The sequence below is a fragment of the Rutilus rutilus genome, assembly GCF_951802725.1.
Source record: "Rutilus rutilus genome assembly, chromosome: 12".
Classification (NCBI taxonomy): Eukaryota; Metazoa; Chordata; class Actinopteri; order Cypriniformes; family Leuciscidae; genus Rutilus; species Rutilus rutilus.
Window position 1 is genome coordinate 36,179,109 of NC_140217.1, and position 17,347 is coordinate 36,196,455.

The window sequence follows — 17,347 nt, forward strand, 5'->3', positions numbered from 1 at the left end:
AGAGATGATTGTGCGTAAAAATCCCAGTAGATCAGCAGTTTCTGAAATGCTCAGACCAGCCCACCTGGCACCAACAACCATGCCACGTTCAAAGTCACTTAAATCATCTTTCTTCCCCATTCTGATGTTCAGTTTGAACTTCAGCAGATTGCCTTGACCATGTTGAGTTATTGCAATGTCATTAAGTGATTAAATATTTGCGTTCACGAGCAGTTGAATAGGTGTACCTAATAAAGTGACCGGTGAGTGTGTAATGCTTAACAGATCATTAGACAATTAATTAACCCTTATATACCTGATTTACATTTTAGGGATACCAACATTCTGTCCATGATTTATATATTTATAGCTCATAGCAGCAATATTTTAATGGATGAGTTAATATAGCAATTACAAAAAGTGACAATTTGTGTGTATATATCACCTCCCCAGACTCTCTGAAATATATTTTTAGTATTTGGTATGTTATATGGTTACATGTAAAAGTCTTTTCCTTCTTCTATGGTTTATGGTCATCAGCGTATTGTTTGGTCGCACTGCAGATGGTGGTTCTTCGAGTACAGACTATTAATTCAATACTAATTTAAAGAACCTGTTTTGCCTCAGACAGTTTAGATTATCATAAACAGACCAGAATGAAGAAAAATAGGACATCTGCATTTTCTTTTTGACGCACACTGAATACAGATGTTCTTTTATAGAGTAAAAAAACAAAACAATATTGAAATAATTACACCAACCCTTGAGCCTCAGCATTAGTCAGCATATTAACACTTACAGCATCAGCAGTAATCAATTAGAGCAATCATCCGAGAGCTCAATGAACTATTTATTGACCCCTGTGTCAATACAGTGACCTTGGTTAATCTCAAAAGGAAATCCATATTGTTTAGCTATGATTTTAAATTGCTTCACATTTGCCTGCAATAAATGTCAAAGCATTTAATTCAGAGCCAGTGGCTTGCCTTGTAGTATCAAAATCCTTGCTTCAAAAGTTCATGGCTAAATTTGAGCGCAAAACCATATGAATGATTATCCACTCAATTATCTTTCTCTCTTTTTGAACTCGGTCGAATGCTGATCCACCCGCAATATGAAATAACAGGGTATTCATAATACACAGAGCAAAAGCTGCGGCGATTGTTTAGAGAGGGGGAGCAATAGAAATGGTTCAACTGAAGCGTGTCTGATTGCAACACTGCGTTGATTTGGTTTCTGTGCCATACGGCCATAATGCCGCGGTCATTCCGATAGCTTGCAAATCATCGCTATAATTACTTCTCGCCAAATCCAGATGAAGATCCTTATTTCAGATTAATTATCTTAATCACAGCATATCAGAGTCAGATGAAGCCACAGCGATGTGTGATGACATTGAAAGGGCAGCGACGTCTGAGACATTCTGATAATTATGCACGGGCAGGGATCCGGTGACAAAACAAATCAGTTAAATTCATCTCTGAAGTGGAACTAGTGTTTGGATTATGCAAATGTATTGTGTGATTGTGACAAGAAAATGGGTTAAAATCACACATTTGTTGAACTGAAACTCGCATTTTCCATCCACTTAAGAGTTAACCATTACCTTACTATTTAACTTGATGATAATTTTGAATGTTTATATTCAAAGCATGTTTGAATATGAACCACATTTTTGGTCCTTGGAGGGACATAAGTCCCTTATTCGTATCACATCTTTATGTACGCCTATGATTCTTTGCCGAATCTTAATGAGCTGTTTGAAGTGTTAAACTATCAAACTGTGTAACCACTGCCTTCCCTAGTGACTTCTTGGCCTCAACGGTATGTAAATGAATCCAAACACATTTAATAATTAACACTGAACAGTTTGTCACCATATTCAATTCATTTTTCAACTTTACTAAAACATTAGGCCACCTTGCTTCATACCACAGTATGTGATCAAACATACAATGGAGCACAATGCAAAAGTAAGGGTGATCCTCAGCCATTTTAATAAAACATCACCCCGTAGTGTTCTTCTACACAGCAATCAGCATGCTAATGCTGCCTCTAATAATATTGTAAGTTAATTAATGTCAAGTAAGGCAATAATTTTCCTAGTATGCAACTACAGAATGGAGAAATATTGACCAACCGCATAGTCAACATTAGTTTTTCCTTAAAGCGGCACAAGAAAAAATGGCATTCATGAATAAATAATTTTCAGTGGTTTTCTGTATCAAGTGTGCTGGGCAATGGCTACAGTTTTTCCAAATCAAAGGCTGACAGCCGGCAGTCTGTGTTGCTGGCAGAAGATGTTGAGGAACAATAGGGCATCCCAGGGAACTGCTCTGTTCATGCTTTATGTTATAGATTTCCAGTAAAACACCAGCTCAAGCAACCTGCAGAATTATTTTTGATGAATTCCCAACAGTTCGCTGTACTACTGACACGGGTGATGATTCTAAATACAGGAAGGCGGTGGACATTTTTTTACTGTAAATACATTTGTTAAAGTAGTAAAACGGTAATGCAGTAAAACGGTAAAGCAGTAATGCATACTGAATAGTGTGCTATAATCAGAGTACTGTTCGACAAATTAGCTTATTTTTAAAGGAGAACTCCGGTCAATTTTAACATTGAGCTCATTTTTTTGTACATTTGGAGTGCTGTCAATACAGAGAACAACGACAAAAATCGGTGTTGCCTACACCGAGTTATTCTATTTTTAAAATTTGCACCCTGTTGACTTCAATGGGGCAAGTACTAAACCTGCTTTTAGCCTCTTAACATCCTTGATGTGTCATTACAAGTGCACAGAAAATGTGAGTGATTCCTTCAGAGTGAACACGAGTGAATCTGACTGCAGTAGATGTGAAAGAAATGTATAAAAATGATGTTATTTAAGCCAGCGCAAATACCTGTATTTTCTTCCTGTTTTCGGGTGAAGTCCAAAGTAGTCGATTGCCGAGTTCACGCGCATAGGTTTAGTACCTATGATCACGCGCGTGAACTCGGCAATCGACTACTTTGGACTTCACCCGAAAACAGGAAGAAAATACAGGTATTTGCGCTGGCTTAAATAACATCATTTTTATACATTTCTGCAGTCAGATTCACTCGTGTTCACTCTGAAGGAATCACTCACATTGGCTGTGCACTTGTAATGACACATCAAGGATGTTAAGAGGCTAAAAGCAGATTTAGTACTTGCCCCATTGAAGTCAACAGGGTGCAAATTTTAAAAATAGAATAACTCGGTGTAGGCAACACCGATTTTTGTCGTTGTTCTCTGTATTGACAGCACTCCAAATGTACAAAAAAATGAGCTCAATGTTAAAATTGACCGGAGTTCTCCTTTAAATTTGCACCATAACATTTTTTCAAATACGTAACTTAATACAATGGAACTCTTCTTCCTTATATAACATCATGTACGCTACCATTCAAAAGTTTACAGCCTGTACGATTTTTAAAAACTGTTTTTGAAAGAAGTCTCATGTTCTCCAGTGCTGCGCTTGATCAAAAATACAGTAAAACCAGTAATATTGTGAAATAACATTACAGTTGCGATCTATGTTTAATATATTTTAAAATGTAATGCATTCATGTGATGCAAAGCTGAATTTGCAGCATCAAATCTCATCTTGGATCATTACAGTCTTCAGTGTCACATGATCCTTCAGAAATCATTCTAAAAATAAAAAAAGTGATGTGATGTGTAGCCAAGTATGGTATCCCATACATATTTGTGCTCTGCAGTTCACCCATCCAAGTGCACACACAGCAGTGAGTACTGAACACACACACACACACACACACAAACCCGGAGCAGTTTTTTTTTTTTTGTTGCTATGTTGCCCGGGGAGCGAATGGGGGTTATGTGTCTTGCTCAAGGGCACCTCAGTTGTGGGTAATGAGAGTGGAAGAGAGTGCTGTTCATTCACTCCCCCCACTTATATTTCCTGCTGGTACTGAGACTCGAACCCACGACCTTCGGGTTACGAGTCCGACTCAACTGCCCCCTAATATGCTGATTTTTTGCTCAAGAAACATTTATTATTATTATCAAAGTGCTGCTTAATATTTTTGAGGAAACCATGTTATATTTTGATTTTGTTTTTTAAATTTCAGGATTCTCTGATGAATAGAAAGTTCAAAAGAACAGCATTTATTTGAAATAGAAATCTTTTATAACATTATAAATGTCTTTAATGTCAATTTAATGCATTGTTGCTAAATAAAAGCAATAATATCTTTCAAAAATCTTACCGACCCTAATCTTTTGAATGGTAGTGTACTTTTTTGGCCAGATGCACGATAACATGCCATTTACTTTTTAACACCCTAACCTCACAGCAAAAAGTTTTCCACCACTCAGATGTAAAAATCGAATTTTAGTCACACTGAAACACCAGGCACAACACTGCAGCACAAAGAAGCAACTACAGGCTGGAAGAACATTATTAGTCCCTTGTACCAAATGATTCCTCTTTAGTGGTGTCATCTCAGATCTGTCTAAGACTGAGTGGGCTGAGATGGTAGACATCTTCAGAGGCAGAATGTGTCCCTCTGCATGTCGAAGGCTGCGCTAACTTGCCATTCGCTCTACAAACAGATATATGAGGCTGAGAAGCACCCTGTGGTATTAATTAGCCAGTAGCTGATCCTGCTTCACTGTACAGTGGCAGTCAATGCTAATGCAGAAGGACCTACCAGGATATTTGGCTTGTGGCCAGATCCGGTGAATAACATCCCCCTCCAATTATACTCCTCTCCATGTCCTTCAACTTAGGACCAGTCATGAAATCAAGATGGTAACCTTTGTACTATGGAAAATCTTTTGAGATTTACATGCAACATTCATATGCTGTCTATCAATCCATTCAACCATGTATATCCTATCTATCTATCTATCTATCTATCTATCTATCTATCTATCTATCTATCTATCTATCTATCTATCTATCTATCTATCTATCTATCTATCTATCTATCTATCTATCTATCTATCTATCTATCTATCATCTATCTATCTGCCAAGTGCTTTACAATAAAAATAACAGCAATGTGAAAAATAATCTAAATTTATAAAATAACCAGAGAATCTATCAAAGAAGAATCTATCAAAGGAGCTAATGGGTTACACCACTCCAAAACAACAGGAGTTACCAAAAGAAATGTTGACATATCCAGGTGAAAATGTAAACTGAAGAGTCTGATTTAAACTGCCAATTGTCTCACAGGGGAGTAGAGAAGTCAAGAGAGCAGTCAGTAGAAAGACTGGCCTCTTGAATTTATCATGCCTGGAATCAATGGTTCTTCAGTCTCTAGCTACTTGTTAGTAGAGATCAAACCACCTTTTGAGGTCTCTGGAAATAGAGGCGGGGAACCTCAATGACCCTAACCTTAACACAGACGCAACCGCGCCGCCATACAGAACACAGAAGTGTGTCGAACCCTGAAGATATTGTCCTCCTGTGATAATTTACTCCTACCTGCATTGCGATGGATTAATTAGGCCTGCAGAGAGCTCTGGCACTGCGCACAATCATTTACAAGAGGCTGGAGGGGTCTTACCATCCCAAACTAATTGGCACAACAATCAAGCGTGCTTTTAACAGAGGTGAGAGCGGGAAAGAAAAAACGTGGAAGTTTGATAAATGGACACAGACAAAGAAAAAGACACTTCAAGAGAAAGAGATATCTCTGTCTGAAATCTACACTGTAAAAATGATTTTTTAACCTGTAAATAAAAACAAAAACAAAATACTATTTCACGTTTAACTCAATGTGCTAAGTTCCGTTTCTTTGTGAAAATTGCTTCAAATCAAATCCCACACCAATTGTTTTCTCTTCAGCGTATAGTTTACTGTGACTGGCTAATAGGAACAACATTTTTATTGACCTATCACATTTTAGGGATACAGAAAGGGTTAGGTTTAGGCTTATATCTTTATCAACCAATAATTTCCCTGTGATTTAAGCGGTGACTTTAAGAGGACAAAATATGTTGATCCACGAAATACATGCTTGTGCATTTAAAAACATTGAAACAGAATGAAAGGAAACAGAATTCAAGATTAATTTAGTAAAAGTTTAACTGCTGTCTTAAAAGGAGGACACAGAGGAAACAAACAGTGGGGGGAAACCCAACACGATGTGATGCAATGGCGAAAGACATCCATCTGACACATGAGTACACAGAACAACAATTAAAAAAGTAATGTATCTTGCGGGAAAAGTCCTTTCATTTTAGGCAGCTCTACAAGTTAATAAGCAAAAGACCTAAAAGATTAAACAACAACAAGACCTCAATGTCACTGGTATTACAATGTAAAGAATATGACATTTGTTCCAAGACATTGTGCATTAGGGATTAATGTGTTATTTCATTAGATGCATTGATGCGACAAGTAGGGGGATGTAGAAAATCACCTCTGCTGCAATGAGATTTTGATTGTGTCTATGGCAGTTTGAAACTGGCAATCTATCCTCAAAGCAATCTGCAAAGCAGCCATTCTTCTCCTCTCCCTCCCCGCCCGTCCTCTCAGGGGGGAAAACCAGTGTAACTCTTTATAAAGAGTCAAACAACCAGACCTAAACAACCGCAAAGAATGTTTAGCAGGGCAGAAAGTGCTGTTTCCTCACTGATATCACACGCCAAACCTACTCTGCCACAAAGACTTGTGTTCACAAAGCAATTAGATGGGACCAGTGCTAGTGCAATGATAATGAGTTGTTGTCATCTGCAATCAAAGTATTAATTTCTTTCAAATTATAAAATTATAAAACACCTTTAATTAATCGTTCTGGGTTGTGCTTCAAAGAACAAGCCAATTAATTTGATCAAGGCACAGTACAGTAAACCATGTGCATTTATTCATATATATGAATAAATACACATGGTTTACTGTACTGTATATATATATATATATATAAACTTAATTAATGCATGTCTTTCAGTGTTTTTCAATAAATTAACAAAAAAAGAAATATTACTTTTTAATGATGGCACAAACAAATAGAATCTGGACTGATGTGGAATTAAAGTACAATCAGAAATAAAAACGGAAACGTTGCGCAACAAGTCAAATGACGCGTTTATTAAGAAAACATAATGGCCAAATCTCGATATTCACTGTGAATATTCAATAACTGTATCGCTCAGTCCTAACAACTAGCATGATAAATATAAAGGGAACGCAGTCATATTATTGCAGACACAACAATCCCAAATATCCTAAAACAGTCGATAGTCTGTCACAACTTAAGGGCTCTATCGCTGATCGATTTGCATTTACATTTCAATCTGCTTGCTTTCACCGACTGTCTGAAACACAGTCACTTTTCCTCTGAGAGCTGCACCCACGCCTAGAGTTTTAGACACTTGCCAATTGTTCTCCGTTTATTTCACAAGCCTAAATACATAAATTACCCCCCACCAAAATTAAAAACCCCATCCAAACAAAGTAATGGGAATCTTTGCATATTTATGAAAACTGGAAGAGCTCTCCATCAACGTGGGTTTGGTGCTGATCTCGCTCTCGATAGCTTCCATTAATATGCACACCGCACGTATTTTTGAAGTGGGTTCATGTGACGGCGCGCTGTCTTCTGTCAAACTCCACAAACACTCCACATCAACAGACTGCAGATAATAATAGAGATAATAGCGGGTTGAAGCCTGCATCAAATACACACAGTGTTGTTTTGTGACATTAACGTGTGGGCCTCGTCTACTCTGGCTCTTCTCAACGAGTGTCTACGTCCCTGAAATCTTTCTGCGTCCAGGTCCGGTAGAAAGGGCGTGTCTGACCCGTCAATCAAATTTGTTTATGGCGCTGCTGTTGGCCAGCTACATGCTGACATTGCTGCTGCCGTGAGACCTGGCGAACCTGCCAGGAACAGAAGACCATCCATCAAGCCGACAGTCAGGCAATACAAACCACTCGGAGGGCGAGAACACACACGTCCTTCCAGTGCCAGATTTATCGCCCTCATATATTCGCTCCACTGATGGATACCTCATAAATGCCCTATCAGAATAGCTGGATTAAAGCCCCACCCACAATGTCATTCTTCACTCTCACTGGCTTGTACATCAGCAAAAAAGGTCATCTTATGTTATTATTATTATAATATTTTTTTAGATCATGGTATGAAAGCTAGTATTTCAAAATTTCATTTCCAATTTTCTCGTTCTATAAGTGTTTTCTTGACCTTTCTACTACCTATATTTGTAGAGAGATGGGAACAGGGTCAGGAAATGACAAAAGCTCGATTCAAACTCGAATCGCCTACAAATAAGCCCTAAAATATCAGAATGTGAGCAAACCGCAAACCCACGGCCCTGATGCCACTATTAAAGCAACAATTAGACACTTAAAACAACATGTTACAGTGATTGGTTTATAATTTAAATAATTCAATCTATCAGAATGAAATGTAAATGTAAATCCTAATTTAAAGGGATAGTACACACACATACAAATCTTTCATCATTTACTCACCTCATGTCGTTCCATATCTGTATGATTTTCTTCTGTGGAACATAAGAAAAGATATTTTGAGAAATGTGTTTTGTTTTTTGGTCCATACAATGAAAGTCAGTGAGCTCCACATTCTACAAAATATCTTCTTTGGCGTTACACAAAAGAAAGCAATGCAAACTGGGTTTTGAACGACAAAAGGGTTTATGATGACAGAATTTAAATTTTTTGGGGGGAGTAATATGGTTTAAATAAATCAAATTATATAAATAAAATAGCTAGATGCAGTTCTAGCCTAATTAATGGCATGCAAAATAGCAACTTGGCTCATTATATATACAACAAAATTGAATGTGGCTCATCCAATCAGAAATAAGATTCTGAAAAATGCAGCACATTACAAACAATAGCAAATATACATCTTTAAATCCATGCTGAAATATCACATTAACTGTAAATGGAAGTGTGAGATACAAACAGAATGACTGTAAATAACAAGCCAAGATACTTATGACAACAAATAACCTGACAAGAAAGAATTCTGACAAAAACTTTTTATATAATCTGCCTTTTAAAAAAAATAGCAGCAACATTTCCAGAAGAATCAATCACAGATTTGGTGCTCTGACAGTTGTTTAAGAAACTCTTTGTTAGACGAGCACACTCACTTTCACATAACTGCTGATGTCTTTTTTTGCTGAAGTAGCAGCATTTTAATTCTGAAGGATTCCAAAATGCAAAATGCAAAAAAAAAAAAAAATATATATATCATTACATTTCCATTATACTTTGTTCCTTGCACTTGTCATCCTCATCATTTCATCCTCTTTTCTTTCTTACACTCTCACTCTTTTCCCCATGCATAAGGTATACACAGTATCTTAATTTTGTTGTCTTCTAAGAATATATTCACCATTGAAAAGCTTGGGGTCTGTAAGAAGTCTTTTATGCTCACCAAGGAACAAGGAATGTGAAATATTACAATTTAAAATAACTATTTTATATTTGAATATATTTTAAAACAAATTTATTCATGTGATGCAAAACTGAATTTTCAGCATCATTACTCCTTCAGAAATCATTCTAAACTTTTTGAAATAGAAATATTTTGCAACATTATAAATGTCTTTACTGTCCCTTTTGATCAATTTAATACTTCCTTGCTAAAGTACCCCAAATTCATGATGACAAGAGAAAAGTTGACCTTAAATAAACAACAAAAAAGGTACCAATAGAAATTGTTAGTATGTCCTATTTACTTTTATGTTAGAATATTGTGCCAACATGCGAATGCCATACTCCACTGAAATCTTTTGAATCGTGTCTGTCACGCAGAGCGTATTCCATTGCAAACACTGATTATGTAGGCAGTAGGCAATGAGGCAACACACTAGGTTTCGAAAACAGAGCTTTTGTCTGTTTTCATGCTTGTTTTAGTCCTCACCTCAGACATTTCAAAGGCTAACACTGTATCTAAAGGGAAACCTGTGGAAATGTATTTATACAATCGGCGTCCCAGAATTGAATCAGAACCAAACATCATAACTGAGATGGCTCTATATTGAATTATGGTTCTCTGAAGCACGTTGAGTAGATTCTCATATTTTTTCCAGGCTGACTGCAGAGCATCTATAGTGCCCGAGATAAAAAAGACAACATATGGGCTAGATTCATTGACTTGAATATGTATAAAACATCTAAGAAAGAGATCATCTGCAAAACCTTTGCTGTGATGTGCTTGAGGCTGATCCTCAAACCAAGATGAAAACAGAAATAAACGTGGTGAAATTATTTGATTGCGATATGAAAAGAGGGACCTGCACAATGACATCAAAGCAAACATTGAGGGGATATTGTTTGGACAATATTTGCAGACTTTCAAAGAACAAGTGGATGGACATGGACATTAAAATCAACACAAAATGGCTTTCCACTTCTGCATATTTCCAGGTAAAACGTGATGTTCTGTCAGGAGTTTATATTTGTCTATATATGATATGCATTTTTTCTTTAGAATAACATGCACTGGTGAATCATGCACACTGGTCTTATCCAATTTGTTTTCATGAGAAAAATTTAAAGAGGAAAGGAAAGAAATGAAATGAAAAAATTTCATTCCTTAGCAGCTGTCAAACGTAGCTATGTTTTATCTTGTGTTATTCAGTAAATGTTCTGCCTATAACACAGGGAGGAAATAATATATTGTTCCTGCCTTGGCCAGTTGTACTGCAGATCAGCTGTGAAATTCTTCATTGTTGTTCAAAGCAGGTACAACAAGCATATCCAGACACTAGACCAGAGCTTCTCAACCAGAGCCGGGTTCTTTGAAGAGGCTAGAGAGGCAGTGCCTCTTCAAAAAGATAAAAAAAAAAAAAAAAAAAAGATAGTACCACAATAAAGCAAAGCAAATATTATGAAATATGAGATCAAATAGTATTTAACACCCACACCCTGATATCTCTCTCTTTTGGCTTGTCGAATTCCGACCATGCAACCACAATGGGACCTCTGACCATGTTGAGACCGGGTTCACCATTTTTTGACGTCTGTGTGACCTTTTATGTGCGAGTGAGAAATAGTGTGTGTGCAACCAAAAGATCATCAACCCATTTTCATCCTGTTTCAAGACTAAAAAGTGTGGTGGAGAGCTTTTAGGGCTTGACAGATAAAAAAATAAAAAATAAAAATACCCCACATCAAGCAACCGCCATTGCTGAACTGAGCTTTTCATTATCACCTCCATAGAGGTTCATTAAGGGACAGCATATATATATGAAGAGTTCAGATGCAAAAGCCTCTAAGTGCCATATTAATTTTTCTTATAGAATGATCATTTTTATCAAGCTCGTATTTTTAAATTCAGTAATTTCACAAATTACACAAAAGCCTTCTTAGAGGCTTTTGCATCTGAACTCTTCATATATACATATTATATATATATATATATATATATATAACTTTTGAACTGCAGTATGTGTGTGTGTGTGTGTGTGTGTGTGTGTGTGTATGTTTCTATCATGACAACTCTCTAAAGATTTTTAGCATGGTAATGGATTTGACAATGTTAATGTATTTGGTCTTGGGGAAATAGATCTGCTACACTGCTGCTGAATTGCTGCTGCTGTTGATTATTGCTGTTGTTGTAGATTATTGCAGCTGGAGAGCAAGAACAGGAACTTGCTACTGCAATACATACGATACGATACGCTGCTGTGAGTATGTAAGACATACACTGCTGCTGCACAAATAGCAAATATCAATTACCCATAGCAGATACTGTATACAGGTGGAGCTGGGGAAGGTGGAGGATTTTAGACGAGCTCTGATGCGTACTGCAAACTGCTATAGTGAATGGTAACCAGCCACCAACCACAACCTGCAGATGCGACATGAACCAATCAGCTTGCACCAAGTAGTTAACGCTGTAAATATCATCAGCTTGCGTTTAGGACCCATCAGCCGTCGCCATCTTATACACATACTACAGTTCAAAAGTTTGGGGTCAGAAAGATTTTTTGAAAGACATTAATACTTTTATTCAGGAAGCATGCATTAATTTGATCAAAGTTAAAGTAAAGACTTTCAAATTGTTATAAAAGATTTCTATTTAAAATAAATGCAGTTCTTTTGAACTTTCTACTCATCAAAAAATCCTGAAATTTCTTTTTTTCGAAAAATACACGACTGTTTTCAACATTGATAATAATAAGAAATGTTTCTTAAGCAGCAAATCAACATATTAGAATGATTTCTGAAGGATCATGTGACACTGAAGACTGGAGGAATGATGCTGAAAACTCAGCTTTATATCACAGGAATGAATTAGAATAGAAAATCTTTTTCTATGCAAATAAATCATTTATTTTTGTTTATTCTGATTTCAGAGTTAACAAAACGAATGTGATTCACAAAGTCTTTCAACAACTCCCAGAATAAATCCCACAAAATTGTATCAATTTAGTTTAGTGTGTTTGCACTGCCAGTGCTTGTGATACAAAAATTGTGGTTCTTCAATAAATACAATTCATGCCGTCTAAAAACGTTTTGTGTCTGCCAAGTGTTTTCGATCTCTCAAACATGCAACCTTGACAACATATCCATGATAAGGCCATAGTGCTATCATCTTCATACATAGTATATGAACTAAAATCTGAATCTGATTAGCTGAATTCTCAAGGTCTTGAGTGGGAGCTGTGTGTGACGAAGTGTCGAAAACATGGAGCACGAGAAGAGAAAGGGTGCTGTTGGACAATGAGCAAGCAAGGCCACATATCCAAGGCTGCAAAATGATTTGTTTAAACTTCTGTATGTTCCAAGAGATGTGCCTTTGAATACATATGTAGAAATACATTTTTTTGCAGAAGTATTACTCAATAGTTAATAAAAAGACTGTTTTTTTGGTAAGAGAAGAACATTTAAGTAAAATTTGTAGGGTGTAATGGAAAACTAAGATAACTAGTAGTGTAACGAATTACTGTTGCCAGGGTATAATAAGAAAAGTAATAATATTACTTTTGAAAGGAGTAACCAGTAACGATCAATTAATAAAATGTTTTGAGTAACGAGCCCAACAATGTAATGTCTGTACATTATGAAAACTTAATCAAAATGAAAAACTGCTAAATATTTATCGGTGTCAGAGTATTAAAAACGGTGATCTAAAAGTCCCTCCTCACCTAATCCGTATTCATTAAACAGTAACTTTTCTGACTGATTTATTTACAATTCGACATAAAAGAAAGTCACGCTGCACTGTGATTCTTGCATTTGGGTTTGGGTTTGGGTGGGGGGGTTTCTCATGTCACATTTGTGTTGTTCCATTTACATCCATAATTTCGGTTAGTCTTTGAACCTCGCAAAGACAAACTAAAGGCTTTGCATGAAGGGAACTCCAGTGGAGCACTGATACCCAGCACAATACAAACAGACTTTGTAATACCGGCGAGTACACATTACGATCACATATTTGCCTTGCTTTGGTGATGTTTAGATGATGTGTACACACAGTTGTCTCAGCATTTGCAATGCAAACCAGTGAGAATTTGCTGAGATAGCAAGTGGTATGAAGGAATCAATGATGAAACCCAGTGGAAATGCGTGGCTACCTTCTCGGTAGTCTAAGCAGTGAGATACTTTAATGTGCATACACACCGTGATGCATGGCAGATTTTAAAAGGCTGTGACTTAAACTAAACTGGGCACTGCTGCTATATGGGGCAGACGGAGGACAGCCAGAACTCTAAACGCCACTTTAATGTTGTACCGCTCTGAGATAGGGAAAATATTTGGTCCTCAAACAGCCTAGAGTGTGACAGATGCAATCTGAACTTGTCAGCAGCACTGCCAAGCGATAGCTGGGACCACTAAAATACAGTGACGTGAAAATAACAACTGTATGTTTGCTCCCAACATCTTCATGTATGACACAGTACGTCTTGTTATTCGCAACACAAGGTGGTTAAGATGCTGGCAAGATGTCATTTTCTCCTCTCGTTGCACACATTTCCTATTTTCATTGCATCTTTATTCAGCATGTGTGGAAAATTACATACTTGTAAAGCCAGCTAATTGGTGGGATACCTGAACAACTAGTCAACAATCAGATGCATATACTAGAGATATATTGGTAACACTTTACAATAAGGGTCCATTAGTTAACATTAGTTAATGCATTAACTAACATACTCAATACATTTTCGCGGGTCTCCTTATATTGAAAAGCGACGACATGTTTCTACAGTAGCCCTAAACGGACAAACGCGTTTGATTACTATGTTGTTCTTCGTGCAAGGAAGCTAGCTAAAGTCAACGAATAAAACACTGACACAATGATGAGCAAGTAACAATAATATTCGCAATAACATAGTTTTACAGAATAATAAAGTAAACCTAATTTCTTAATATCTTTTCCTGTTGGCCACTTGTTAACAACTGTTAACACCCTTATTTGAAAGTGTTACCAATATATTTATTATTAATTCATTTAATTAATTTATTATTTAAATAAATGTATTTATATTTAAGTAAACACCCATATTTTCATATATTAATTATTAATAAAAAGTACGTTTTTATTAAAAATTTACAAAGGTTTAGTATATTAAGGCGAGACACTACAGGTGAATAGGGTACAATTTTTAGCTAGCAGATATCACCATGAAACTTTCCCAGTTGATTACCTACATTAAGATGAGAAAAAAATGTATTACAAGTTTTCTGTAATTTAATGTTTAAATATGCAAATTAGGCTATATCTAATTAAATATGTGCTAATTTGCATATATTTTAAAAAACGAAATCTGAGTATTGGATAAAGCCAGGTTAAAAATTATTTTTTCATTGTGTTCACATATTAGATGGGAAAAAAATTGCAGAGGGATTTATGGATATCTACTTTTGTTATCCTGTAAATCAGAAAATACTGTCAATAGCCTTAAAAAAAAAGATTTTCGCCATGTTTTTGGGAATAAAATGTTATATAAATCAGGCTAGGAATAATATATTTACAAATCCCTCAGTAAATGTCTTCATAATATAACTAGGTACAAGACTGGAAAGTTTGGTGTATATAGGTGCTACTGAAGTGGAGATTTCGGACTTGGAGTATGAGAGAAAAGTCATTTTGAGAAAACCGGCTTTAAAGATTTATCATCATCCAATGAGATTGCGCATTCAGCCCTTTTACTTTCACGATTGGTTGCTGATAAAAAGGAAATGACCATATTTGGATCCGACAGGATTGTACAGGGGAGAGAGAGCTTCCTAACGGTGCATGTGATGACAGGGTGACGGCAGAGATCGCGGAGCAGCGGGAGGATTAAGAACGCAAACTTTTGTTGAATTTATGAGAAATCTACAGACGCAAACAGACAAAGTGTAATAAAATAAAGACCTAAATGTGTATTTCTGACTTTTTTTCACTACAAGTCTGAAAGAAGACATGTTGTTGAAGACAAATATCCAAGAATCTCAAAATTGACCAGTAAAAAAAAAAACGATGTTTTTGCCTGCCGTGTCTCGCCTTAAAAACTTAAAAGGTATACATATAATAAATATATACACACACACACACACACACATAGAAATATATCAAATTACAGAAATGAAATATGTTACCGTAACATTTTGAATTTAAAGGGGCTGATTTTAGGCATGCATCTACACACAAAAAAAGTCTTTCCAACTCACTCTCTGACTAGTCATCCCCTTCATAGCTGACTAGTAGTACACTGTGTTTTCCTGAGCCAGTCCATTATTTTCCATTGTTTTTGGGCTTCTTAGTGATCAGTTCCAGGCCAAACTTCATGTCTCAGTACGCTGATCCTCCTTCCACAGCTGAGTGATGAAAACTAGATTTATTTTTGCTAGAAGGTTATCCTTCAGGGCAGTTCAAAGGCCCCTCAAAATCTCCACATTACATTGACATGGCTGTGAAATCTTCAGTTTCACATCCCTACCTTGGGCAAAGAGATACAGCGAGCACAGCTGGACTTGGCCTAGTTAGTATTCCGCTTGACTGTAGGGTACAACACTGGGGTTTATAGTGTTCTACTGACAGTAAAGGTCAGACCTCAATGGGCAAGCAATCTGTTAAGCCCTCTTCTACTGTGTACTGCACACACACACACACACACTCACAAAGACTCACAAATACACACAGGGCAAGATTACATGACTTGGACCAGTTCCTCAGACACAATCACACTCTTCACTCACATGCACAATAAGTCTCTCTCTCTCACTTGATCTACTACTCACGCACATTCCAGCATATGGGCAATTCCAGCATTATGGACAAGACATTTGCAGTCAAAACTTGAAATATAAATTCTCATAGAACGTATTCATTACCAATATATTGAACCATGAGTTTATATTTTCCTAAACCCCTTACAGTGAAGTCTAGCCACCAAAAACATTTCAGTCTATAAATGGGTTTTATATTTTAGATGAGGGAAATACACATGCATTACGGATGGAACAAAACAAAAAAAATAGAGAACATATTTTGTAGATTTCCTGTGAATTGTAATGCACCAAACCAGAAACAACAATATCCACTGAATGCAGAAGGTTTGGCTCTCCACAGAACATAAAATATCTATTTTATTTCACTGTTATGGATGTGACAGATCTGAAAGCGTAATTTATTAGACTATGGAAACACATATAAAATGCTTTAAAAACTTTAAAAGAGACTTAACCAAACTTTAAACTTTACCAAACTTTGACCTCAGTTAATTGACTTAAAAACTGAAATTGTAGTTATGAATTATTTATAGCATGCGATTATATAGCATGCGTTCACGCCATCTCTCATGCTGTTAAGTGTAACCAGTCAGTGTGGGACCCGCATTAAAATAAATCTACTCCAGTCTACATCAGAGACAGATGCAGTTGTAACCAAAAAACTGTATTTGACGTTTTTTTTAAATGATCTAACTGCTGCTCCAATTTGGTGTTGAACATTAGTTGTTGATCAAGATCATTTATGATGGTGGCTGTCATAAAAACTTGTTTTAATGAGACCTTTATTCAAACATACATTTAATAATTACTAAGATACAAAACAGGTCAAGTAAAAATATGCTGAATATAGGCTATAATATCGTACAAATATTTATTTGTACTAGAGTAAATTTATGAATCCATTAAATGTTTATCATATCAGTTGAAATCATCATTTAAAAAAAAAAATTTAAATTCATAATATAAATAATATGTAAGGATTATTCAATTCAATTTGATGGAATTTTACTATACAATTGAAATCTTCAAAAAAGGCTTATTTTTTTGAGTGCTATTCAAATACGGCAAGAACAATAACATCGTAGCGATCTGTAGACTAAATCCGCATGATGTTCTCGCTGATATTAGAATGTAATTTCTAA

The 17,347-nt window shown here is 36.1% G+C and overlaps 1 protein-coding gene across 10 annotated transcripts in view; it reads right to left on the minus strand.

The window, feature by feature from the left end:
- The window catches only part of raly (RALY heterogeneous nuclear ribonucleoprotein), an 87,395-nt gene that overhangs the window by 45,805 nt on the left and 24,243 nt on the right, over positions 1–17,347 (minus strand). For 5 of the 10 annotated variants that reach the window (XM_084425658.1, XM_084425654.1, XM_084425659.1 and 2 more), the window contains one exon: positions 8,478–8,509. The exons of 4 other annotated variants lie outside the window; for them this stretch is intronic. In XM_084425658.1, the coding sequence (XP_084281784.1) occupies positions 8,478–8,492 (15 nt within the window). In that variant the 5' untranslated portion in view covers positions 8,493–8,509. Of the gene's footprint in view, positions 1–6,402; positions 6,565–8,477; positions 8,510–17,347 lie in introns of those variants that run through there. One more of the 10 variants, XM_084425662.1, reaches the window with a different exon arrangement.